Genomic DNA, 26371 nt, shown 5'->3' on the forward strand with positions numbered 1-26371 from the left:
TATTCGCATTCAAGCCAATGGCTTCATAGTGGGCATGAAGAGTAAGCTCACAATTGGCTTTAAAAAAATATCTCATTTTTAAAGCATGATCACAGTTGGATTCAAATAGCCTCCAATACAGGAATGGTCTAGGTGTCTGCTCTTTCTACCCTCCCACTACAGGTACATCATTTTTCCTTCCTTACAGATGAAAAAATGTAACTCAGGTCAGTTGTTGAAGTCAATACCATCAACTGAAGTGAAGGGAACCTGTATGTCTCTGGCATTTCTGCAAGTATGAAAACTCTAAACTCATTATCCTATCAAGTTTAATTTTTGATTCACCGATTTTAGGTTCTCTTGCCTTTAGAATTGTGCAAGAATTTATGGGGGTAAGATGTGGACAAACTAGAACTCTCAGACATTGCTGGTGAGAATGTAAAATGGTTCAACCACTTTGGAAAAAGGCCTGGCAATTTCTTATAAATCTTAACCTATACCCTCCATGTGATCTAGCAGTTCTACTCCTGGATATTTACCCAAGATAAATGATAATATATATTCTATCTATACAATGTTCTGAACCAGGGAAAATAGCCTGTGATAGAAAAAAAATGGAACAGTGGTTGACTCTAGGGGGTTGGAGAGGAAAGAGACTGGGAAGGAGCATGAGAAAACTTTCCAAAGTGGTAACAACAGTCTGTATTCTTACAAGGGTATAGGTTACAGAGATGAATGAATGCATTTATCAAAAGTCAAGGAGGTATAGCTATTAAGGAAAACAACATGGAGGTTCCTCAAGAAAATTAAAAGTAGAACTACCTACCATACATGATCCAGCAATTCCACTTCTGGATACATATGAAATGGAAATAAAGTCAGTATTTGGAAGAGGTATCTGCATGTCTGCGGCATTATTTGTGGCAGCTAAGATACAGAAACATCCTAAGTGTCCGCTGGCAGATGAATGTATTAAAGAAACAGCATTTGGCCTTAAAAAAAAAGAAGGAAATCCTTCCATTTGCAACAACATGGATGGACCTTGAGGGCATCATGCTAAGTGAAATAAGCCAAGAACAGAAAAACAAATACTGTATGATCTCACTTACACATGCAATCTGCAAAGGCGAACTCACAGAAACACAGAGTAGAACAGTAGGCACCAGGGGATTGAGGGGTGGGGGAAATGGGGAGATGTTAGTCAAAGGGAACAGGCTTTCAGTTATGACATGAATGAGTTGGAGACCTAATGTACAGCATGGAAATTATAGTTAAAATAATGTACTGTGTACCTGAAACTGGCTAAGACAGTAAATCTCAAGTGTTCTCATCCGTTAGCCTGATGATAGTAATAATTTCACTATGTATATGCATATCAAACCATTATGTTGTATACCTTAAATATATATGACTTTCATGTGTCAATTATGATTCAGTAAAGGTGGGGAAAAGTCATCCAGTAGTAGCCTTGAGCCTGTGCATTTCATTGTATGTACATTTTACAAAAAACACCCAACAACACTAAGAACATGCTGATTCTAAGTATTTCAGGGAAAAGTATACTGGTGTCTGTAACTTGTTTGAAATGCACTAATGAAATTAGATGGGCTGGTGGGTAGAAAGAACAATGGGCAGATACACAGTTATGTAACCGAGCAAATATAGTTAAGAGATCAATTGTAGACTCTTGTAGATTCTACATGATGGGTGTTCACTGCACAAATCTTCCAACTTTTCTGGATGTTTCAGAATTTTCTTAATAAAATGTTGGGGAAAAAGGCCCAACTGGCTTCAAAGTTACACCACATAGGTATGATATATATGCATATAGGAAGGTGTACACGTTATATACACACATAGAGAAATACAAAACCAGCTACACACTTAATATATTATTACACCTGAAGGAATGATGCTTCATATTACAAAAATACTAGTCCTTTAAATTTCATTCATTTATTCATCAAATATTTATAAATCATTATTTGTATAAATTTTATAAACTATTTAAATATTTACAGATCATTATCTGTATAAATTAAATTATTATACACAAGACACTCTGCCATGTGCCCTGGAAAATAACTGCTAGCATTTTAATCACTTAAAATGCCAACTGCATAATCTATTCATGTGTAATATTTTATAAAAGAAGTTTTAGCATCTGATAAACAAGCATTATCCTTGTTCACAGCCCTGAAATTATAATTTCAATACTTACGCATAAACTATTATAGTTTTTCTAATTTGGATTCTGTAAATATATTTACTTTTATCCCTAAAAGGTTAAAAAATAAGAGGTAAATTTGTGGGATGGTGATTAAGTATTTGAAAGCAAACCATAGCATATGCAAAAGAGGATATTCCTTTAAGATTTAACATCCTAGGGGAGTTATTTTGATTTTCTTAACTAACTGTGGATACATCTTAAATGTGGGAGAAGAAAGGAGGTTTCAGGGCTTTATTTTATCTATTTCTAGGAAAAGAGGCAGCAACACTTTGTATTTTCTGAGGACTTCAATTCTTATGGGTAACAGGGTGGCTACGTCACTTATTTTCTGATCATACTTTCTTTCTTGGCTAATGCAAAAAAGAATCCTAGGATTTCTTCTCACTTTAAAAACAAAACCTAAATTTTATGCTGTTGGAAAAGAAAGATATTGGGAACCAGCAAATATTTATGAGGAAAAACATGAAGCTTGTAACACTCACCAGAGAGTTATATTTACCAGGAGGAATACTGAATGGAAACACCAGGTTAAAGAAGTCAGGCTCGTGACACACACTGCAGGCTGTTAGAGACCCCTTGCGGCCAGTCACACCGACGGCTGCAGGAAGTGACCCGATGCAGCGCGCGGCAGTGCTTTGCCCGGGGATGATCGCTCAGAGAGAGAAGGGGGGCAGGGGCCGCCCCGGGACAGTCTGAGGTGCCAAAGCACACGCTGTGCGAACGACCGCCAGGGAAGGCTTTCAAGGAGTAGCAGATAGCCCGCCCGCCACTGCCATGATTCTATATGAATCATTCGGCCATTGAAATGGGTTTGGCACTTGAAAGCAGAAAAGAAAATGGACAGATTTTAGAGTCAGGCTTCCGTACAAATCTCAGTTCTGTTACTTACCAGCTGAGTAATTTTGAGTAAACTTTACCAATCAGAGCCTCTATTTCCTCAGGAGTATAATAAAGATAAAACCACCCAGCCTGCAAGGTTGCTGGGAGCATGAGATGAAGTCACATATGTAAAAAATCCAGTTCAGTGTCCAGTGTACAATAAGCACTTTGTAACTATCAGTCTGTCTCTCTCCTTCTCCTTTACTTATAAACCCTTGGTTGAGAAACAGTTATTGTAAAACCCCTCCTGGTCACAAACAACTTTGACAGATGGAATGGTAAGAGGAAGAACTCTCCAGGTCTTGCTCTTGCTCGCCCCAGGCCACTAGACATTCTCCTGTGTGCCTGAAGACTTAAAGGTGTATTCACCATTTCTGTTTTTCCTGAGGCACTCAGGTATCAGGTAGGGGCAAAAGTTTATTTAGGGAGGATGCTTCAAGTTTTAGAAGTTGTTATCTGTCTAATCATCCTGAAAAAACTACTCTATCTAGCACTGGCCATTTGTATGAACGATCTCCTAAATGTCTTTGGTAGTCTGCATAAGAACGCAAAATTGGGAAATTCTAATTCTCCTTAGCTGGACAATAATTGTGTGTTTGTATGTGTATTACAAGGTAATGAGAAGAGGAAGTTATCCTTATCCAAATGAACTAATAATTGATCATTAATATATTATTTGCCCTCGATTAGCCAGGAGTCTTAGAAGTCTCCTCAGAAATAACTATCATTCTGCAGGGATGGTTCCACACAGGGACAAGCTGTCATGCACTTAGGAGGTAGCAAGCAAGCATTTCTTAACAAAGACTTTCAAATTTTTAAAGAAGTTTTTACTATGAAAATGTTCATCTATAACATAAATGCTTAACAAATCCCATGTATCTGTGACCCAGTTACAGTGAATATCAAGGAGTCACTTTTAAAGCTGGAACTTATTAAAAGATATTTTCTCATCTATTTATCTTGGACAAAAGCAATATATTTTTAAAGACATGCATCTTCAGAATAGTATTCCCTTTGGGGGTGGGGAGGACACTCTATACTCTAGGGAACTTCAAAATTACAGTGGAAATTACCCAAATTCTGTTATGGTGAAAAAATCGTATTGGTTTCCCTCTTCTTAAATAACTTCAGAGGACAGATCTTCCTAGTGTGTGGATTTTTCACTTTACAGAACCCCGAAGTCAGTTCACTATAAGTAACAATGATAGGAATCCTCAAGTTTCATAAATCTCTCCAAGGATCTCTGGCAGGTGGTAAGCACAAGGAAAAGGAACAAGGTATAAAGGGGTTGGGGAAGGCCAAATGAGCACATGAGAACCACTGGGCAGGAACGAGAGGCAAATGCAGGAAGGCACATTCGCAGAAGCTTCAACAGGCCGCAAACCAGAAGCGAAGGACAGTGAGCCTCCATCCTCCCAAGCTAACTGTTAAACACAGCATCATCACGGTCTCGGAGAACCTAACCACCTACTAACACAGTTGCTCTCACCACTTCTCCAAAGTCATCATGAACCCCTTCATAAAGGCGTCTTCACAGCTGCCATAATGTTTCTGCCCCTTCGCCCCTTGCATTAAGACAACCACTTGCGGCATGTAACTGAGTACTATGTGCTGATCCTGCTGTGAGAAAGCCCTCTATTCTCAGGAGACAGAACAGAACTCGCTGCAACTAGATACAAACACAAGCAAAAAAAAGCGCCCCCCTTAGAGGGCCTCAAATTATATGAAAACACAAGGTGATGCATGTGGGTGGGCTTGGCTTCTCACTGGGGAGAAAGTTTGGGCTCCCTAGAAGAGATCGAGAAAGTTCCAGTTAAGTGGCCAGATGAGGAAGGGTGACATCACCAAGCTCAGCACCAAGCTTCATGCCTAAACACATTAATCAGAAATGACTCTATGGTTAGTTTATACACATGACATCGTACAGTCTAAGCTGAGGTCCCCTCCTGCCCACTGAAAAATATTCACTGTCATCTGATTTAATTCACACTAAAGGAACTTCTGTTTCTTTAGGATTCAGTGTGAGCTTCAAAACCTGCATGTAAAAAGCCATGATTCTACAGAAAATAAAGTGGCCAATGCCTTTTTCTAAGCTCCCGGCAGCCTGGAGCTTCCTTTTCCAAAAGCGAGCATTTACAGCCCTCCTGGATGACGAAGAGCTGCAGTGATGCCCCGTAAGGCTAGCAGGAGTCACAGCTGGAGGCAAACAGTACCTTGGAGAAGATGATGCTGCCAACTTCCTCACTGGGTGAATGGAAGAGGTCAGAGTCACTCCCACATTCTCTTTTAAGTACACCTTGCTTTGAGGCACACTCTCTGCCCAGTCCATCCAGGAAGTGACCACATTCTGAAAAAGAAAATTATTCAACCAATACTTTAAAATAAATGCAACTTATTTTAATTACAGGAATCAGCCTTTTTAGTCAACCAACTAGCCTCCCTCCCTTCCCTCTAACACTAAGAAGCTGTAAAGAACACAGTCAAGTTAGCTTTCAACTCCGGTACTCTAATTCCAGACGGATGCAGTTACTAAGGACACCCATGGGTTTGCCAGGTAAACCAAAGTTACAAAAACAAGTGGTGATTTTGAGCCATAATTCCACCTAGCTTTTGGATTTTAAATGGCGATATTTTTCCCCTGGTAGGTTAGAGAGTAACTAGCTGTTGCTAACTAGGTAGTTAGCTCACTGCTGAAGGATTTTCTTTTGCCGTCAAAATCAGAAGTCCTTTATCAGGAAACTATGTGATATGGTCTATGGTCAAATTTTGTTTTTAGACCTAAGTTCTTTCCACACACTTGTTAATTTATCAAAATACTGGGATAAAAGACAAAGGGGAGTATAGCTAATAAATATATAAGTGCATTAAAGTTATGGGTTTTATGGAGTATTTAAACTTCTCCTACCTTAAACAGATCTGACATTGGGGGAATAATGAGCTGAAGAAGAAAAATGTATCATCTAGAACCTGTTTTCAGTTCAATAACTAGGATAAGGTGAACCAGGCCAGGGGACGGGTGGGTGAGGAACTTGACAGAAATATTACCCTGGTACATCAAAGAATTCTTAAAACTTAGCATATTGAAATTGGCAAGGTATTGAACCCATTCTCTCAAATTATCTTTGCAAACTAAAGGGGCATGTGACCTTGTAGTAGTAGAGTCAAAAATATTTGTTCATGGTGAAACCAAGAACCGAAAGAAACTCAATTTAGTAGGTAGGTATTAACCTCCTTCAAGAAGTTTTGAAGATAAAGCATCTCCTTTCTAGTTAGCATTTTTATGCGAGATTTGGACAGACATAGGTATACTTATATATAAAGACATATATGTATGCTTCTCAAATCTGCAGGTGATACTAAATGATGAGGGACAGAGAAGATAACCTGGCCATCTAGCAGTTCATGAGAACTCTACCTGAGGGTTTTGGTTAAAAGCAAATTCAAGAGGAGCTGATAATAAAAGGTGATGAGAAAACAATAAAAAAGCTAATGGTTTTCAGCTCTATTAAAAGAGTGTACCCAAATTCAAAATGGGAACCGTCCTACCACTCTGTGCCGGCTAGATGGTACCCAGAAGATTGTGCCTGTTCCTAGATAACGTTTAAATTAAAACAGTCATAGACAAAAATGCACACATGGTAATGAGGGCACAACAGCCAAAACACCTGAGATGCCTTCAGCTTGCAGAAGAGCTTGAAGAAAATGTGTCTCAGGACAGCCGCAGATTTGCTCTGTGCTGTCCCAGCAACAGGACAAAGCCCAGAGTGGGTGCTGCACAGCCGCCCTCTAACAGGGACTGTGGGCCACAGGCGGGCAGCTTCATAAAGTAACAAACGTCATTGCACCAGGAGAGCTGCAAAAAAGGATGGACGGCTGTGTCGACAGGTTTCAGAAAAGATGTCCACATAGAAGGGGTGCAGACTGGACTACATAACCTCCAGTGTCTCTTTTAAATCTCAGAGTATATGGCTGGCCAATAACTGTGTGTGTGTATGTGCACCGCAAGACAATGAGAAGAGGACGTTGTCCTTATCCAAATGAACTGACAATTGATCATTAATATATTATTTGCCCTGGATTCGCCAGGAGTCTAAGAAGCAGGGAAAGAGGCAGTGCCCTGCTATAGGTCACAAATCACCTGTCAATAAATTACCTTTTCTATTAGCATTTGACTAGGTACCAGCAATTATCCAAATAACAAGAGATATTTGTGTGTGCATGTGTGTGTATGTGTGTGTGGGTGTGTTGAGGGAGTTTAAATCTTGTAGTAAATATTAACATATTAGGAGATAATTTCAACAAAGAAGTACATAAAGGATGATATAGGAAGCAAAGCAGGACCCACAGATTAACACGAAAATGCCCTTTTAAAAAAATGACCTTTGTCTCTTTCAATCTTGGTCCCAACTATTTCTGAGTAAGGTTCCAACTATTTCTAAAGTAAGTCCTGCCTTTAGAAGGCTGGAGATCACGGGCACCCTGGAGTCCTTTTTTCCTCCCACATTTCAAGGAATATGTACTAATAACTTAGGTGGAGTTGGAGAGTGTGATCTTTCTACTTCTTTCCCCACTTGGAAAAACCAAAAACTCCTTCCCATGGTTGAGGGGAAAACAGAGGAGATGGCCAAGAACGAAAGGGCCGTCACAGCACCCACGCTGAGCAGCTTAGCTGTCCAAGTGGCAGCCAAACAGACCACGTCCAAACCCCAGACTGGAAACCACACCAGCTCCAAACAGCCCAACGGAAAAGTCACAGGGAGGATCCAGCCTCAGCCCCGACAGGAAGACTTTAACCAGAAAACAAATCCAAGCCAGTGCCCTGGGAGACCACAGACCGAGTTCGGGTCTGCTGTGTGACACAACGCTGATGGCTGGTGGGGGAGAAAGGAGTATGAAAACAAGGGGAAAGTGGGAGAGAAAAGGACCATAAGCCATTATGAACCTCCACAAGAGCAGGGGAGCTAAAGGCAAAGCTAACTGACACCATGTGTCACACATGTTGGTAAGTTTTCAAAACGAATGAAATCTTTCCTCTTCCTACCTGCCCCTTCCCTAGTGAATACAGCAAATCAGCACATGAGAGTGTAAACAAGAACATGCACCAGTGTTAGAGAGACTGATGTGGCTTAAATCTAGTTCTGATCACTTTTAGGAGAAAGATCCCGGACAAGAAGTCATTTGACCTAAGTCTCCATTTCCATAACAGTGAAACAGGATGATTAGTACCTCCAAAAACGGTTGTGGCGGCAGCTAAAATGATTTATGCATGTAGTAACCAAAACTCTGCCCCTCAACACACAGGAGGCACGTGCTAAACAGGCCTAACAAAGTTAAGGCTTCATTAACCTGTAATGTGTGATTCGACACATACCCAGTAAGGATACCTGAGGTGAGCCAGTCCCATTTTATGACCCATGTACAAATCTGTCTGTAACTTTTGTGTCCTGAGTCATTAGTTTTTTAAAAGCTGCCAAAATGTGTAGTTTTAAAGATGTTATCTAGTCTCTTGGATTTAAATTATATACATGTAAATATAAGTTGGAGAAGGGGAGGGAAACATACCAGCAGCTCCCACTGGGCTTTGCTGGACTACACTAATCACAATGCATCTGTATTTAAATTAATTTATAGTTATCCAGAATTGAAGAATATACAAAGTCGTTTAACAAGATATTATATTATTTGGTCTAATGCTATTGTTCTCTTGAGCTGTGTTTTATGAATTAAAGAAGGAAATGTGCAATACTAAAATTCTCAAAAATCCTGCCTAAAATCAAAATCTCAAGTGTGTAGTTCAAAAACATAAAATCCAGATCTTGGACTCTGTACTGAGATTTAAAAAGAATCGCTCTAAAAAGACCTGTGTGGTTATGCTTGAGGGTAGAGTGTGAAGGAGTCAACAAAATTCAAGGTTGACATAAAGGGAAAAGGCTCAGGGGTTCAAAACTCCTTACTTTAAATGAGTAAATTAAAGTCCAGAGTACAGAGAAAGTTCCTGGGAACACTCAAATTGTGAGGCACCTCACTTAACCTTTACATGGCAGACCATTCCACTGCTAGGTGGCTGGGCGTAATTATACTTTTAGAAAAATCCTCAAACAGCTTAAGAAACCAAAACATAGCAAATAGTATACTTTTAAGGAGAAGATTCTAGGGGGCTGGATGGGGCAAGTGTCAGCTAAATCTGTCAACAGGGTCGATCTTATAATATGCAGAGACCCTAAACACAACTACAGCATCACAATCTCCTTTCCCCCTGGGAGACAAAACTCGAAAAACACTTGTCATGTTTGTTTTCAACACTTTCTCTGGAGTAAAGTCAGAGAGCTGAGAATCAGTAGGAAATCTCGGTAGAGATACAGGATTTGGTCAGCATGTCTTTAAATGTGATACTACTGCAGGACACCCAGAGCTGAACTGCTTCTGTGAGGACCAGTTGAATGAGGACTCAGTGCACTGTTTTCAAAGCAGCTCAGTAAAAACTGGGAAGGTAGACAAGAGATTTTGCTCAGTAAAGTAGTCTCAGCAGCCCAGAATGCAAATTACTGGTGTTCACAGAGCAGATGCCAGACAGACAGACACAGGGACTTAGCTATGCACCATGTCATTTGGACAACACCGCCCCCCCACGGCCCCCAAGGAGGAAAGCTAGTAATGCTTTAGAGCTGGAAGACAACGGAGCACACAGACACTAGGGAACTCACCTTATGTCACAGTGAGTCAGTGGCAGAACCTGGGTAAACCGTTGGGACTCCTGACTACCCATGAGTCATGTGCTGTGCCATAAACAAGCAAGTCTTAAGAGCATTTTAACCTCATCTGCTGATACTAACAGTTCATGGGTGCTTACGGAAAGGCTCAATCTGCTGACAATACTTCATATTTTGTGATTCTCAATCTTGGCTACACAGAAGAGTAAACAAAAATAGCTCTTAAAGATTCTGATGTTAGGCCATACCCCAGCCCAATTAAATTACAATCTCTGTGGGCAGGACCCAAGCATCAGTGTATTGTTAAAGTTCCCCAAATAGGTTCAATGTGCAGCCAAAAATGAGAGCCACAGGGTAGCCTTAATAATATATATAGTTTTACCAGTTTAAGAAGCCTTTATCATATGTACATGCACAGCACAGATGCTTTCAAAGAATTAAGAAATCATAAAGCCACATGTGAATACTTACTACTACAGTGAAAATTAGTAATTACATGTGCTCATTTTCAGTTGTGAGACAAAATGCCTACAAACCCAAATCACATATATCCTCTCTTCTTCTGCTGTATTGCATAATATGCTAAGGAAGGACAGATCTCCAAAAACTGTTATCAGCATGAGACTGTGGCTCTAGAAAATGGACTCTTTGGATGCGCTTATTCAAGTAAATCGTAGGCTGGCAAGTGCCTGCTTACCTGGGCTCTGCACGGGAGCCGAGAGGGACGCCTCATCAGGGTGTGGCGTTACTGTGCACCAGCTCTCTTGGTTTATCTGAGGGAAAAGAACAACACACTGAGTTTCAGACAGTGAAGTAATGTGGGATGATTTTATAGCTGCCACACGTATAACTACTCTACCAACACTCCAGTCTTTTTCTTTTAATACTTTACTGCAAAGTGGGTAAAATTACGTCAAGGGAAAAACCTTTTCATGCCACAATCAAGGTAACCTATGGGACTCAATTAGGCGCTAAAGAGACTCAACAAAAGGCATATAAAAGCAACAGAAAAAAGATATACAAAGAGGAAGATATAACACAGAGCACTTCCTCCAACACATTCTTTTCAAGTGCACATGAACATTCACCAAAATGGCCCATATGCTGTGACATAAAACAAGTCTCAAACTTGAGGATTAAAATCATCCTAAGTAAGCTCTTTGGCCATAACAGTATCAAATCAGAAACCAAGAGACAAAAAGAAATATGGAAAATCCCCAAATACTTAAAAAAAAAGTTTTAATTCTAAAAAAATATCCAATGAATCAAATCTTAAGTAAACATTAGATATTAAATATCAAGATATTTTGAATGAAAATTAAAATACCACATTTAAAAAAATTCATGATATATAACTAAAAGAGTGCTTAAGAGCAAAATTTATAACATTAAGTATGCAAATTAGAAAAGAAAGGTCTCAAATTAATGTTAAGAAAGTAGAAAGAGCCAATTAATCCAAAATAAATAGTATAAACAAAACAAAGCAAAATCAATGAGAAAGGAAACAGAAAAACAATTAACATCAATAAACCCAAAAGCTGGTGCCATGATAAGATAAATGTTGTCAGCACAGTTCTAGACAGAATGGCCAAGCACAAGGCTAAGTTACAAACTCCTCATGTCAGAACTAAAAAGGGACATCATTACATATCCTACCGACACTGAAAGGACAAGGCAATGTTATGAACAACTTTACTATAATAAACCCAACAATTTAGATGAATGGAAACATTTGGTGAAAGACACAAACCACCAAAACTCACTCAAAAACATACAGATCATCCGAATACCCTTATCCTATTAAAGACACTGAATTCATAGTTTAAAACCTTCATATAAGGAAAACTCCAGGCCCAGTTGTCTTCAGTGGTGAATGCCACCAGAAATTAGGGAAGAAATAATACCAGTTCTATACACTCCTACAGAAAACAGAAGGACAGAAAATAATATAAGCTCATTTTATGAGACCAGCACTACAGTGACACCAAAACTAGACAAAGGCATTGTCAGAAAACTAATAAATCAATATCCCTCAGGAACACAGATGCCAAAATCATGAACAAAAATTAGGAAACTGAATTAACCAACTAGAAAAAAAGACTTATCATGGCCAAGACCATTCCAGGAGTGCAATGTTAGTTTACTACTTGAAAAATCAATGTATTAACCGACCAAAAAAATTACAATCTAATGATTATCAAAGATGCAGGAAAGAATTTGGCAAAATTCAATGTGCATTCATGATAAAACTCAGAGAACAGTAGAAACAGAAAAAACATTCCTAAGCTTAATAAAGGGCATCCATAAAAAAATCTACAATTAAACATCATATTTAATGGTTAAAGATGAACTGCTTTCACTCTGAGACAGAGAATAAGGCAAGAATGTCCACTGTCATCACTTCTATTTGAGATTGTATGGGATGTTCTAGCCAATGCAGTAAAGCAGAAAAAAGAAATAAAACACACAGGGAAAGAAGTAAAACTTTCTTCATAGATGGCATGATTGTCTATGCAGAAAACTTTAAGGAATCTACACAAATGCAGCTAGAGTAAATGAGTTTGAGTATAGCAAAACTGCAGGATACAAAGTCAAAACACAGAAAATCAATACTAGTTCTATACATTAACAGTGAACAACTAAACATTAAAATTAAGAACAAAAGCATTGTCAATTACAGTAGCATCAAGAAATATAAAATAATTAGGCATAAATTTAAGAAAATGCGAGCAAGACTTGTACCCTAAATACTACAGAATGCTGCTGAGAAGAATTAAAGCAGGCTTAAATGAATAGAGACGCTGTGTTCACAGATCAGAAAACTCAGTATGGTTAAGTTGTTACTTCTTCCCAATTGACCACTATGTGGTTTCAAGACTTACCTATTAAAGCTACACTAAAAAAGCCAGTACGGTACTAGTGCAGAGAAAGACACACACATCTTTGGAGCACGAGAGAATCCACAAACTGACCTCCCCAGATATGGTTTGTTGACTTTTGACAAAGATGTCAAGATATTTTAGTGAAGAAAAGAATGGCCTTTTGAACAGATGATGCTGCAATAATTGGATGTCTATATGCAAACAAAGAAATAAATCTCCCCCAAATCTCGAACCTTGTATCATCTATAAAAATGAACTCAAAATACAGTTAAATATGGAAGCTAAAGCTACATAACTTTCAGATGAAAACATAGGGAAATATTTTTTGTAATCTTGGGTTACATGAAAACACTGGTAACTTCAACTAAAATCAAATTTTAAAAATTTGCTCCTTAAAAGGCACTGTTAGGAAAATGAAAAGGCAAACTACAGACTGGGAGAAAATATTTACAAAATATGTATCCTACTAAAAGACTAGTAGCCAGAATACTGAAGTATAAATAAGCAACAACAAAAAAAACCTCTCCTGCAATGACATAGTAAGACAAACACCATGCTTTTTTAAAAGGGTCAAAAGACCTGAATAAACATTTAATCAAAGAAAATACTTGAATGGCAAATAAGCCCAGGAAAAAATGCTCAATATCATTAATTACCAGGAAAAAGCCAATTAAAACCACAAGGTAGAACAGTCCTCATCCACTCAAATGGTTAAAATGAAAGACTAATTATTGGTATTAAAGTATAATAATTAGAGTGTAATAATTATTGGTATTAAAATACCAAGTGTTGACAAAGATGTGGAACAACTAGAACGCTGATACATTGCTGGGAGAATGCAAAATAGTCCAGTCACTTTAGAGAACGGTTTAGCAGTTTCTTATAATGTCAAACATACACTTACATACAACACAACAATCCCAGTGATGGGTATTAATCCAAGAAAAATTAAAACATCTTCACACAAAGACTTTCACCAGAATTTTCAAAGCAGCTTAATTCATGATGGCCCCAAGCTGGAAACAGGAAATTGCCACCAGCAGTTAAATGCATAAACAAACTGTGGCACATCTGTACAATGCAACAGACTCAAATAACAGAACAGACTACTGATACAAACGACATAGACAATCTCAAGATCATTATGCTAATAGAAAAAAGCCAGACAAAGACTACCAGCTGTATGGTTCCATTTGTGTATTTCAGAAAAGGCAAAACTAGGGTGAGAAGGCATATTAGTGATTGACTGTAAGGGGACAGGTGACAACTCTGGGAGTGATGGAAATGCTCCTGTCATGAATGCCATTGTAATTACACAATTTAAACAGTTTGATATGACCACACCTATGTGGTGAAAAAACCCTAATCTGATTCTATGTTTCATTGAGTAGTTATGCTTGAGTGGTCATGGAGAGACAACTAGTATCCATTTAAACCTTTCTATAGTTTCCCAATTTTTTTAATGGTTATGTATTACTTTTTGTTTTGTTACATTTTTTACTTTGTAGTAACTTTAGGCTGACAGAAAGATTATAAGACAGTACAGTTTTCTCATATACCCTCCCCTCTCCATGTTAAGACCTTACATAACCAAGGTACATTTGTCAATACTAAGAAAACAACATTGGCATGTACACTGCTGTTAATTAAAACTACAGACTATTTGAATTTCATTTGTTTTTCCACTAATGTTTTTTCCTATTACAGGATCCAATCCAGGATGCACTGCATTCTGTGTGGGTGTGCATATATTTCTGCATTTTAACTTCTTTATTGAAATGTAATTCATACACTCTGAAACTCACCCATTTAAGTGTATCCTTCAAGAGGTCAGAATATTCACAGAGTCATATAAACTATGATCAGTATGTAAATTAGAATGTAGTCACATCCCGTCCCAGCCTCTGCCTCCCACTTCCAGGCAATCATTAATGACTTTCTGTCTCTATGGCTTGCCTGCTCTGGACATCTCACATAAATGGAATCATACAGTATGTGGTCTTTTATGACCGGCTTCTTTTACTTAGCAAAATGTTTTCAAGATTCAGCCACATCATTAACATGTGTCAGTACTTCTTTCTTTTCACTGCAAAACAATGAATTCCACTATGGATATACCCACATTTTATTTATTTATTCTTCAGTCGATGGACATTTGGATTGTTTTCACTTTCTGGCTGTTATGAATAATGCTGCTGTGAAAACTCACATACAAGTTTTTGTGTGAACACATTTTCATTTCTTGTGGGTATATACTAGGAGTTGAACTGCTGTAACATTTGAGAACTTCATGTTTAAAATTGAGGAACTGCCAGACTTTTCCAAAGTGGTTGCACCCATGTAATATTTCCACCAGCAATGTGTGTGAGTTCTAATTTCTCTCCATCCTTGCTAATATGTGTAATTGTTCTCATCTGTCTGATTGCAGCCATCCTAGAAGGCATGAGGTGTTATCTCACGTGATTATATATTTTCTTTAAAATGGAAAACATTTTTAAATCTATTGGTTACTTTCTAAGAAAGGAACATATTATGAAGACATAATGCTCATAACTCTCAGATGTTTTCTTCTATTTAAAAATATGTATCGAATACCTTCTATCTATCAACACAACTGTGTCACGCCTTAAAAGTAGAAGTAAAAGACCTTGTCCTCAGAGAACTCATGACTTATGTGAGACAGATGTAAAAATGCTAATAAGCTGCCTGCAACATCTTGCACACAGTAGGCACTCAAATGTGTGCTGACTTGGACAATGTGTGCTGTAATTAACAGACACAGAATTGGAGTGAATGGAACACTGTAATGACAAACCATACTTTAAATGCTACATACATTTCTGGCCAGGTCACAAATGACACATAGACACTGGGCCAGAAAACAACTTTCCTCTTCCCCTTCAGCAAGGCATTGCACAGCTCTGAGAGTGCAGAAGTCAGACTGCCACACCCTTGGAGAAGCAGCAGCAGAATTCAGGGAGATGAGAGTTCCATAGAAGTTAAGGAAGCAGAGGGCTGAAAAAAGGTGGCAGGTCCACAGTGCCAACTGCTGTGGAGAAGTCAAAACTAATAAAAAATAAAAACAAGTTACTAAATTAGGCAACTGTGAGGTTTCTGGTAACTTTGGAAATAACAGTTTTAATAAGACAGGTGAGATAAGAATACTGTAAAACATATCATTATATTTTTAGATCCATGATAAAGTTTATAAAGTACTGTCGCCTAGATTCAACCATTTTCCTGCCCTGCGAGGAGGCGTGCTGCCATTTTAGAGAGGAGGCCACAGACTTGGGCTAGATTTGGGGATATTGTCTTTGGGTCCCAATCATATTGTACTGGCAACTTGATCTGCTCACGACTGTAAGCTTCTTGAGAACAGAATCACAGCTTTCATTCCACGGGTCTGCCCCAATGAGCAGTATATGTGCATACTTCATGGTGGATGCTTAAAGAATAATTTTTAAATTCATTATCTTCTTGATGAATTATCTTCGTGATTTTACAGAAAGCTAAAAGTTGGAAGAGCATTTAGGATTAATCACTCTGCCTCCTTTTACCAGATTCATTTAGAAGAAAAAAACTAGAAGAGGCTAAAGGAGGCACAGAAACTTCACAAAGGATGTACAGTATTCACAACAGTAAGGAGCTAGTTCTCCTCTCTCAGTCCAGCACTTTTTCTCCATCCCAAGCATCTATCTCTTCTTGTTCTTTGCCTTGGAATTCAACAATCGTTTAAACAATTTTTAATAGCAATATCAAACTGAAAAGTCTGGCAAAGTACATTTAACATCTCTGGTGAAGATATGACAGAAAATAGAGTCACTGTTTAATTTTGACAGAAATATTTAGGAAATAAAGTATTATCAAAATGAACCAACTTAAATATAGAATTACTGGTGCCAATTTTTTGAACATCAAAATGCTAAAATTGAAAGCAATGATTTTTGTTTGCTTCTGGTGTTGTCTATGTCTGAGAGCCTGTGTTTTCAATCACTAACAGTTAATAAACAAGGATGCTGAGAAGGCTATCTTTCAGTACACAAGAAACAAGCAAATCTGGGGATGATGAACAGTTTCAGTCAGTTCCCTCTTTTGAATTAGGATTCATTTACAAATATTTAAAAGTAAAATCTATGTTGAAAAAATAGGTTTCAGGTGTATCAATACTTCTTTACCAGAAAAGGATGGGGTAATCTAGCATAAAGAAGCTTCCTAATTTTTTTTAAAAAAAAAAAGGCTGCTTAAGTTATCTTGCTTTCAGCTACGCATGGATCCATCCACACAGCCAGCCAGTAAGCATTTAAAGGGAGCGCCCATACCCACTTCGGGCAAGCAGCAGCGTCCAGGCACAGAGAGCAACTGACAGAAAGATGAGTAAGACGTGATCCTCGTTACAATTTGCACAGTACGTCCCAGAGCTTAAAACTATGAGGAAGTCTTTTCAATTTAAAATATCATGGGTTACATTTGTCTCCACATCCTAGGATGACAGATACATATAATCATATGGGTCTACGGATTATCGGACGAAATGAAATAACTGCACAAATCACGGACCATAGGGTGGGAAACACGGATTCATCTCTGAAATAGTGTACATGAGTACTCGAGACTCACAGAGGTAAGGAAGCCCCCAGTACCAAAAAAAAAAAAAAAAGGATTTCTGGTCAAGAGATTTGGGGAAAGCTTAATAAAGGTGCTGGTATATGAGGAAGGCCTTAAAAGAGGACAGTGTACTTAAGAGAGAGAAAGAAAGGCAGGGAATTCCAACCATGTGACAGAAAGTGTGAGCAAAGCGTTAGGACACTTCAGAGCTGGAGTTTGGAGCCTCGGTGGCACAGACCCCTTCAAGAATCTGAGAAAAGCCGTGGAACCTTTCCCGGAAACATGCATGGGAATCTTTTCAGAGGTTCTGGGACTTATCTTTATAACCCAGACCAGAGGCCTTTTCCTTAGATGTTTCCGAGAAGTATAAAAAGCCCAAAGGTGTACAGAAGTATAAACTGAGGAAAGAACGATAGGCCATTTGGCCACAATAAATCTAGGCTTTGTCCTCTAGCAAAGGTGGAACCCCCAATTGCATAAGCAAAGGAGTGAGGAGAACTCTAGAAGCAATGCAATGGGATAGTGGGGAGGAGGGAAGCCTGGGGCATCCGGGACGCAAAGACCAGAGAGGAGGGGCTGAACTGGACTAGTCTCAACAGCGTGCACCCAGACTGAGGAGATGTTTTTGGACACAGAAGCAGCAGCAGATTAGTAGATTAGTACTAAGGGCAGAATCCACAGAAACAGGAGGCAGAGATGAGTCCAAAATCCACAATTTATCAGCCAAGGGAAATCCAGAGGGAAAGATGATGATCGTGCATTTCATTCCATCTCACTATGCGGAGTTCGAGGTATAAAGATGCCTTCCAAATGGTTAAACAAAGTTATGGCTCTTGAGAGAAAGGCTGGAGAAACTGGCACCTCTGCGCATTGCTGGTGGGAATGTAAATCGCTGCAGACACTGTCAGAAACTGTATGATGGCTCCTCCAAAAATCAGACACAGAACTGACACACCATCCAGCAAGTCCACCTCTGGGTATGTGCCCAGGAGACTCACAAGCTGGGACTCAAGCAAATATTGTCTACCAATATTCACAGCAGACAGAAGGTGCAAATAATCCGAATGTCCTTCGATCGATGAGTGGATTAACAAAATGTGGTATACACCTACAATGAAATATCACTCAGCCTTAAAAAGGAAGGCAACTCCAATGCATGCTACAACATGGACTGACCCTGAAGACATCAGTGAAATAAGCCAGTTACAAAAGGGCAAATACTGTATGATTTTACTTCAAAGTTACCTAGAGTAGTCAAACACAAAGACAAAAAACAGAATGGTGGTTTCCAGGGGCTGGGGGGTAGGAGGGAATGGGCGCTATTGCTTAATGGGCATGGAGTTTCAGTTTACAAAGATGAAAATGTTCTAGAGGTGGAGAGTGCTGACAGTTGCAACACAACATGAACGTGGCTAATACGACTGAGCTGAATACCTAAATGTGGGAAATTTTATGTTCTGTATATTTGTCCACAATAAACACAAAATGAGCATGCAGTAGTTAGAGATAAGCATGTTTGTTGAGAGAGAAGTGGACAGGCAGCCCACAGAGTCAGAGGCGAGCTGATATTCTCAGCCAGACGCCACCAAATGCGGTCAACGCCATGAACCAGTGGGCAAACTCCGAAAATACCGAACGTGAAAAGAATGTCAAAACAAGTATTAGCATTTTCAGCCACATCCTGTATACAGTGACAGAAACACCAAACATAGTACATTCATGTGTGAAAAATGTTATGCCTATTACATAAGCAAGCTGCTTGGGAGATAAAAATGGGATTACAAAATACCTCCCTCCTTCTTCCTGTTTCAGAATCACCAATGTGACAGATAAATTTGCCCTAGTCCCAGTTCTACTTTTCAACAATTTCACTGTTTCTTTCTAAGTCGCACAATGAGACAACTTAAAGGCCACACTATGTGGCTCCATTTGAAACATTTTCTGAGTGTTTTCTATTGGCCAAGTACCTCAAGTACATACATGGTGATACAGCTGCTCTTGTGTTAGTCTGTTTTCCAAACGGTGACCTCTAAGACTGAGTTTTTTACATCTACAGATAATAAGCTGGTCCTCTGTAGGAGTACCATTCTTCTCAATCGGCTCTTAGAAGGCTTGGCAAAAGATTCTCATTGCCAGCAAAATTAAGAGACAGAAGAAAAAACAACAGTGTTGAGACTGCTAATAATCTAAGTCTGCAAAGAAAAAGGACAGGATGATTATTGGCCCCTCTATCCAGTTTTTGCCCTTTGGAAATCTTTGAACTATTAACAAAGTATAAGATTAGCAGCTGAGCAAATGGGCAGGAGAGGGAATAGTTCACGATGATTCAGAAATTTTGTTTTGCAAGTAGCTGGAAATAGAGAAAACAGACTTTGCCATTAAATATCCATTGAGTATCTTTTACAGGGTAAATTACCAAAATCTGCTTCCTGGTTCTAACTCCATTTATGACTCTTTAGCTAAAACAAAAACTTCAGTCCTTTGTCCATGGTATCTCTATGACAGCAAGATCACAGACACTATAGATATTCAACATTCGAAGTTATGGTGAGTTACAGCACGTGGGACACAGGACAACAGAAGTCACTTCAGAAGAAATGTCGGACCCATCCAGGTAATCTTTCAGTCCTGCCATGAAGCCTGGGACCCCTTGTGGTTATCTAAACTGCACTGACGTTGCGTTCCCACCAGTCTGAAAATAGAGTTGTACATATTTTCAGTGGAGAGGGAGCTGCCTTTTGTTTTTGGCAGTGTTTCTGCTGTTTATATCTGAACATCCTAATAATACAGTTCATGGTTACACCCAGCCTTCCCAGCCACTGCTCATATTTACTTCCTCTGCAACTGTCTCAGGAGATCCAGTCAGTTACAAGGCTGAACAAAAGGAAACAACAACCCACCATCCGGACATGGAAGCCAACACTTGAGTCAAAGTCTTTTCAGGGAATTAAGAGTATAACTGCGGATATGTGTAGCTGTCTTCAGTCCTTAGCTTCCTTATGTCTTTTGTTTGATGCAATGCAGAAGTGTCTTAGAACACGCAAATCTGAAGGATGTGCATTTCTCTGGAAAATGACACTAGAGTTAAAAACAAACTACTCCTTCTAAGCCTTGGGTAATGAGATCACGTGGCCTTCCCAGACATCATGACTGGGGACAGGGCTGCCTTGCTCTGCAAACATTTCCATTCAGTGCATACAAAACATGGTTGCAAACCTTTTAACCTTCATCAGACACTCTTAACTAGTAGTTACAAGGTGTGCTCTCAAAAACCCAGCAGTGACATTAAGAATCATACTATTATTAATATGCAATATTTTTCCAGGTACCCAAAGTCATAAAGTTAATAAAGCAGAAATGGCCCCTGGACTAAAAGTCAGCACTTAATCCTAGATTCTCATCACCTTCTTTTTGGCATGCTAGTTTTGCAGTAAGTCTCTGATACTCAGTACTCATGAGTCAGCTACTGAACTGTGTTAGCTGGAAGCTCCCCTCATTCACCTACCTTGGCGGTCTCAGTACTACCTTTTTGAAGGATGTTTGGGAAAATGGGTGTGTTGACACCAAAAGGCCTCTGCCAACAATTAAAACCTTCCCATCCACCACTTTGAGCACATGATTCACAGTTACCAACGGCTTATGAGAGCCAGAAGTCATCTATGCATTGGGAGGGAATAACCAAGGAAAGGTCCTATAGTGAGGAAGAGGAAAGGGTATGTGTGGGGGGTGCTGAGGGGCAGAAGGCAAGGGGTAATCTAGGAATACTATCAACTCATGCATTTATTATTTAGAAAAAAAACTTAAAAAGGAGGTAAGATTTCAGGGATGTTGAGGGTTGATGATGGAAAGCAAGGGCTGATCTGAGTATAAAGACCAATGTGTCCAGCCTTAGGGAAATCTTTAAGAGAAGGCCTTGATGCAGAAGAGCAACCATGAAGCGAACTCTATAGAATTGACAAAGGAAATAGATCAGAATACAGAAGCCAGAAGAAAGCATGGGTACTCAACAATTTTGAAGCTAATCTATGGTGAATTATTAGCATGTCCCTGGGAGGGACTGGAGCTGTAGTGTGGATACCAAAGCAACGTAACAGGCTCACCATCTGTATGTTGTGATTATTCTCATACTTCGTCTCTGTGTTCTTATACAGACCTTACCAGTACATTAAATACAGTTTACATAACATGATGCTTATGAATCCATACAGGAACACTGTTTTGAGTGCTTAGATACAGTGAACAGATGAAAAAGTTACCAATTCCTTAGTATAAAAAAAGCAAATTTCCACAGAATGTAAGTAAAGTGAGAACATTTATACGATCACTTGAGAAATGAAGTGATATATACACTCAATATGATTATTTTTAAAAAACAACAATTAAAATATACTGAAATTCAAGACAGAAGATGATTGGAGAACACTTATGAATGATTAAAACAAAGAATTGTGGGAAAATCTTCTAACATCTGTGTGACCAATGAATTCGTATGAGATCATGTATCTGTCCTAAGGGTTACAGAAAGAATTTCCTGCACTGGAAAAGAAATGATCATGGTAACTCCTAAGACTTTTTCTAATATGAAAAGTCTAAGATTTAAAAAAATGCATATGAACATATATAGAGATATATAAATATTTACGTAACAAAAGAAATTGGTTGACTCAAACAGGAGGTCTAGGATAGCAATAAAAAAACATGAACTCTGAGGCATGAGCTGTGAGGCTTTTGGAAAATTACTGACTATATGAATCTGTTTTTCCATATGTAAAATGAGACAAACGCTAGGACTGTAAAAATTAAATGCCTGTATCCATCCATTTCTCCCTACTTCAGACCACAAAACCATTTTCTCATGCCTGGATTACCATAATGGCAGCCTAACTGATTCCTACACTGCCAGAACGATCTTTTAAAAACATAAACTGAGAAGTACTGTATCCAAACAAAGCAATCTCCTCACCACAGCTGTCCAGGCCCTGCTTCTCCCGGGCCCATTCTTGACTCCAGCTCTCTCCCCCCACCACTGCCCCACTTGCCCAGGCTGCTCCCCTCCATAACAGCCCTGCCAGGGCTTCCCCATCTCAGGCCCTCTGTTTTTGCTGTTTATTCTTTCTAGAACGCCTTCCTTTGGCATAGCTGGCATCTTCTTATCCTCTGGAGATAGTTTTTTAAATGTCAGCACCTCAGAAAGATCTTTTACATAAAGTAGGTCTTCCAAGTTTCTTCCTTCACAGCACATCACTTACTTCTGTCAAATCACTTACAACAATACTTCTTATTTATTTCTCTATGTATTGTGAGTCTTTACCCAGTATGAGCGTTTTAAAGAGCCATGCGCCCCGTGGACTTAGCCCTGTGCCTGGCATCAAGTGGGTCAGCACACTGTTTTAATGCATACCTTTCAGTGTCACCTCCTCCTCTGTCTCCAAAGCAAAGAAATTAACACCAAACTTAACTAACTTAGTTCAAACTGGGAATAGATTGTTTTCAGGACTCCTAGTGTTTACTAATTTGTAATAAATGCTTATTTTCTGAGGAGTGAAGTCTTCTCTACTTTTACTATGTAGGAGGCAGTATGGTACAAAAAAAGAATACAAACACGAGTTCATCTAAAAAATTATATCCTTTATTAGCTGTGGCCTTATGAAAAAAAAAATCACATCTTTGTCACTCAAATTCTTCATACTCCTCACTATGGCTCAAAAAAAACTAAGTTGAAAATGGGGAAAAACAGTTGGTCAATGAGTACGTCGCACTGCAAGACTCAGTGAAATAATGTGTATGGGTGTTCTGTTAAAACTGCAAAATAGCAACTCTGAGTCCAGTGATCTGTGATCCGACCTGACCAGTGAAGCCCCCGTGCCCAGCCAGAGCAGGCGGCATCTTAGCATTGCTTTAAAAGTGCGAGACTCTCCTCACGATATCTAGGCTGAGATGTTCTGCCCTCTTTCCCTCTTTTCCTTCTTTCTTTTGCTCTCCCCCACCCCGGCCCCCATCAGGTAAAATAAAAAATCAAGCATATGTAGGTCCTAAAAACTCTCCTAAATATATTATATGAAGATAAAAATTTTTAAACATCACTGATTTCATAACAGAAATCACATTTCAGAGAAACTAAGATGAATAATAACTTGGAACAATTTCAAAATGCCCGTTACCAACTGTTCTCAGCCTAGGCCCGGCAAGCCACGCGACCACCTGAAGTGGTCATGGGAAGACAGCACCTCTGCTCTGCCACAAATCACAGCCCCAAGGCACCTCCCTCACTGGCTTCTGTGTCTAGTCTTTTGAACCCATTTTTTGCCTCAGTGGACAAATGGAAAGAAAAAAAAAAAGGAGTCTCAAGGAATAACTGCATTAATAAATTAATAAAATAGCTTCACTATTTAACTGAGCAAGGTGATAGAGTCCCATGTGGCCCAGATGCCCCTGCTCCGTACCCTCACCCACCCTCATAAGGCCAGCCACCGGAGTTCTTTTGGCATCTGTGAAGCACTTGGTTGGTTTCCAATTTCCCCTGCCTTTGCCAGAAAACTGCTGAATTTCCAAAAAGTGCTCCTTGAGTCGTCCAACATTCCCAGACTCCCATCGTACGACTGGAAGAGTCCTTACTAATTTTAGATTCAAGGATGCCTTCTGTGAGCAAATTAGCTATTCAGAGTCTCTGCCCCCATCCTGCTTACACACTTAACATCACTAAATGCTGAGAAAACAAACAAATCTAGCTATCACAAGCAGAGGCTAGACCTGAAAAGCAGTCAAACCAAGCCAAAGGGCCGCTCTGTCACTTTAACGAACAGGCTGATTACAAAAGCCTTCTAAAGGAAACAGGCATTGTCCATCGCACCTCTAAAGAGTTATGAGCGAGCGCAGAAACAGCAAATAGAAAAGACTCAGACAAAAGAGAGAGAGAGAGAGAGAGAGAGAGAGAGAGAGAGGCAGAGGCAGAGAGAGAGACCCACAGAGAATGATACCCAGGCAGATGGGGGCTGGGGGCCCAGGGATGACAGGGACAGCAGGACAGACAGAGACATCGCAGCAAAGAGCAACTCTGAAGGTAAATTTCTTCCTCTGATTTTCAAGAGTATGATGTTCTCCTAAGCTTAAGAATCCACTTTAAAGCAAGGAAGATGACAGCAAGTAGCAATGCTGATTCCGAAGCCCCAGTGTTTCTGTTCAGATATTCCTTAAAGAACCTTAAAATCACCGACTCCACCCTCCACTTCCCCATAGTTTACATACACTTCCCAGCCTTTCTCCCCAAATGGAGCCGCCAGGGGTCCAGCTATTGGATTCAAGCAGATAAAGGAGCCCGAGGGCTTTGGAATGTACGAACCGTGGCCCCTTACCTTCAGCAACACCACGTCCACAGTCCTGTCCACCTTGGAGATGTCACACAGGCTATAGCGCCTCTTGTGCCGTTCATACATTTTTGTCCAAACGCAGAAGAGAGGAACAAAATGCAGGAGACGTACCCACGTTAACTTGGGGGACGGGTGTGCTTCTACAAGTCCAGAGTTCTAAATTTCTCACCATGAGCTGGAGGAGAGCTGTGCCTTCCAAGACTCCTCTCTCTATAAAAACCCTCAAAGGGTCAAAAAGTGAATTAAAAAGAAACCAAGCCGAATCCAATTCCTTGAAAAAACTGAGAACTTTCAGGTAACTTCAGAGCACTGGAATGATGAATTTGTAATTCATAATATAAACAATAAATGCCTCCTGATGCTATAGCTTAGACAGATCTTGCCTGAAGGAGAAGCACACACCATCTCCATCACTGGAAATAACTCCAATAGAAAAATTAAGAATTAACTGGCTAAGCATAATGGCCGATGCACGTGGGGAAACACCCAAAGCAGAAAAATAAAAATTCAATATGTACTTTGTCAGGAAAAGAGAAAGAAAAAAAAGGGAAGATGACTCTATTTCAAAGGGATGACATGAAAAAATTCTCATTAAATTCTTTTCTTGCTAAATAAAACAAAACAAAACAACAATGAAGACAAAGAAAATCAATCTTTCCTTTATAGGGGAAAAAAAAAAGAAAGAAAAAGTAGAAGCTTGGGGTTTCTGTTCAAAGTCGGCCTCTCGCTCCAGGGCAGCAGGGCCTGGCTCTGATTCCAGCTGAAAACACCTAATGACAGCAGAGGAAAGGCTAAAGCCAGCCCACTCCTGCTGCACTGGTCCTTCCCCTCGCCACCCCCCTTTCCCTCACTCCCAAGAACGTCACTATTTGTCCTCTGAGCGCTGCACCAGCAACCTCGGCGATTCGAAAACCTAATTGCAGTGGTGGGAACATGATTCATCCACAGACGAAGAAGAGAAAAACAAGGCCTCCTTTTCCAGCCCACTTCCTCCTCCTCCTCCTCACACTGTCCGCTGTGAAAAAGGCTCTGTCAGGCACTGCAAGATGCAGCCCGAGTGCTTTGATGTCAGGGCGGGATGGTAAGGAAGCGGGGGGAGTCATCCTAAACACCCCACGCCAAGTGCAGTGTACTTATCTATCCCATGAGTACAGAAAACTGAAACCACCCAAGGCGCACATGGCCTCCCCCTGCCAAACGCAAACCAGTGATTTAATGTGAGAAAAATGTCAGCCAAACAGTTAGGGGCTATGTCTGTAGGATCTATTAGTGGCTACAAAAGTGTCTGACAGGTTTGCAAAATTATCCAGAGTTCAGCTTTTGGAGGCAGGATGGAGAGGAAAGAGGGAGTGACTCCCAGGCTTTAAAGAATTCAGGAGGAAAGGTGTAGAATGAACAGGGACGTGTGTCAATAATTTTAGTCACTAAGAAGGGTGGCCTGGCTGGACTTCTCCCCCTCCAATGCTCTCACTCATATTCACTGAGCCTTGCATGCGGCTCTATTACTTCACGGGCCTGTTTTCTTACTTTCTGAGACCCCACTACTCCCCCTGGCCCAACATTCTCAGCCAAGACCATTTCAGAACGTATTCTCTCACTAGGGACATTCTCTCGCTTGGGTTGTAAATGATTTGGGAGGGAAAAGAGGAGGAGAAACTGAGGGAAAGCAAAGGGGGGAAAGAGTGGAGAAAGGGAGAAATAAAAAGACCTGCTCCTTTT

At 39.8% G+C, this 26371-nt stretch overlaps 1 protein-coding gene across 15 annotated transcripts in view; it reads right to left on the minus strand.

Moving 5' to 3' along the window:
• The window catches only part of AKAP13 (A-kinase anchoring protein 13), a 291101-nt gene that overhangs the window by 77093 nt on the left and 187637 nt on the right, over window positions 1–26371 (minus strand). For 14 of the 15 annotated variants that reach the window (XR_012127222.1, XM_073227249.1, XM_073227241.1 and 11 more), the window contains 2 exons: window positions 10496–10571; window positions 5302–5435 (listed from right to left, as the gene is read on the minus strand). Coding sequence is in view for 14 of the 15 variants with exons in the window: in XM_073227249.1 (XP_073083350.1) it covers window positions 5302–5435; window positions 10496–10571 (210 nt within the window). In the remaining variant the exon portion in view is untranslated. Of the gene's footprint in view, window positions 1–5301; window positions 5436–10495; window positions 10572–24637; window positions 26090–26371 lie in introns of those variants that run through there. The other variant, XM_073227252.1, reaches the window with a different exon arrangement.

Source organism: Manis javanica, chromosome 18 (assembly GCF_040802235.1).
Source record: "Manis javanica isolate MJ-LG chromosome 18, MJ_LKY, whole genome shotgun sequence".
Taxonomy (NCBI): Eukaryota; Metazoa; Chordata; class Mammalia; order Pholidota; family Manidae; genus Manis; species Manis javanica.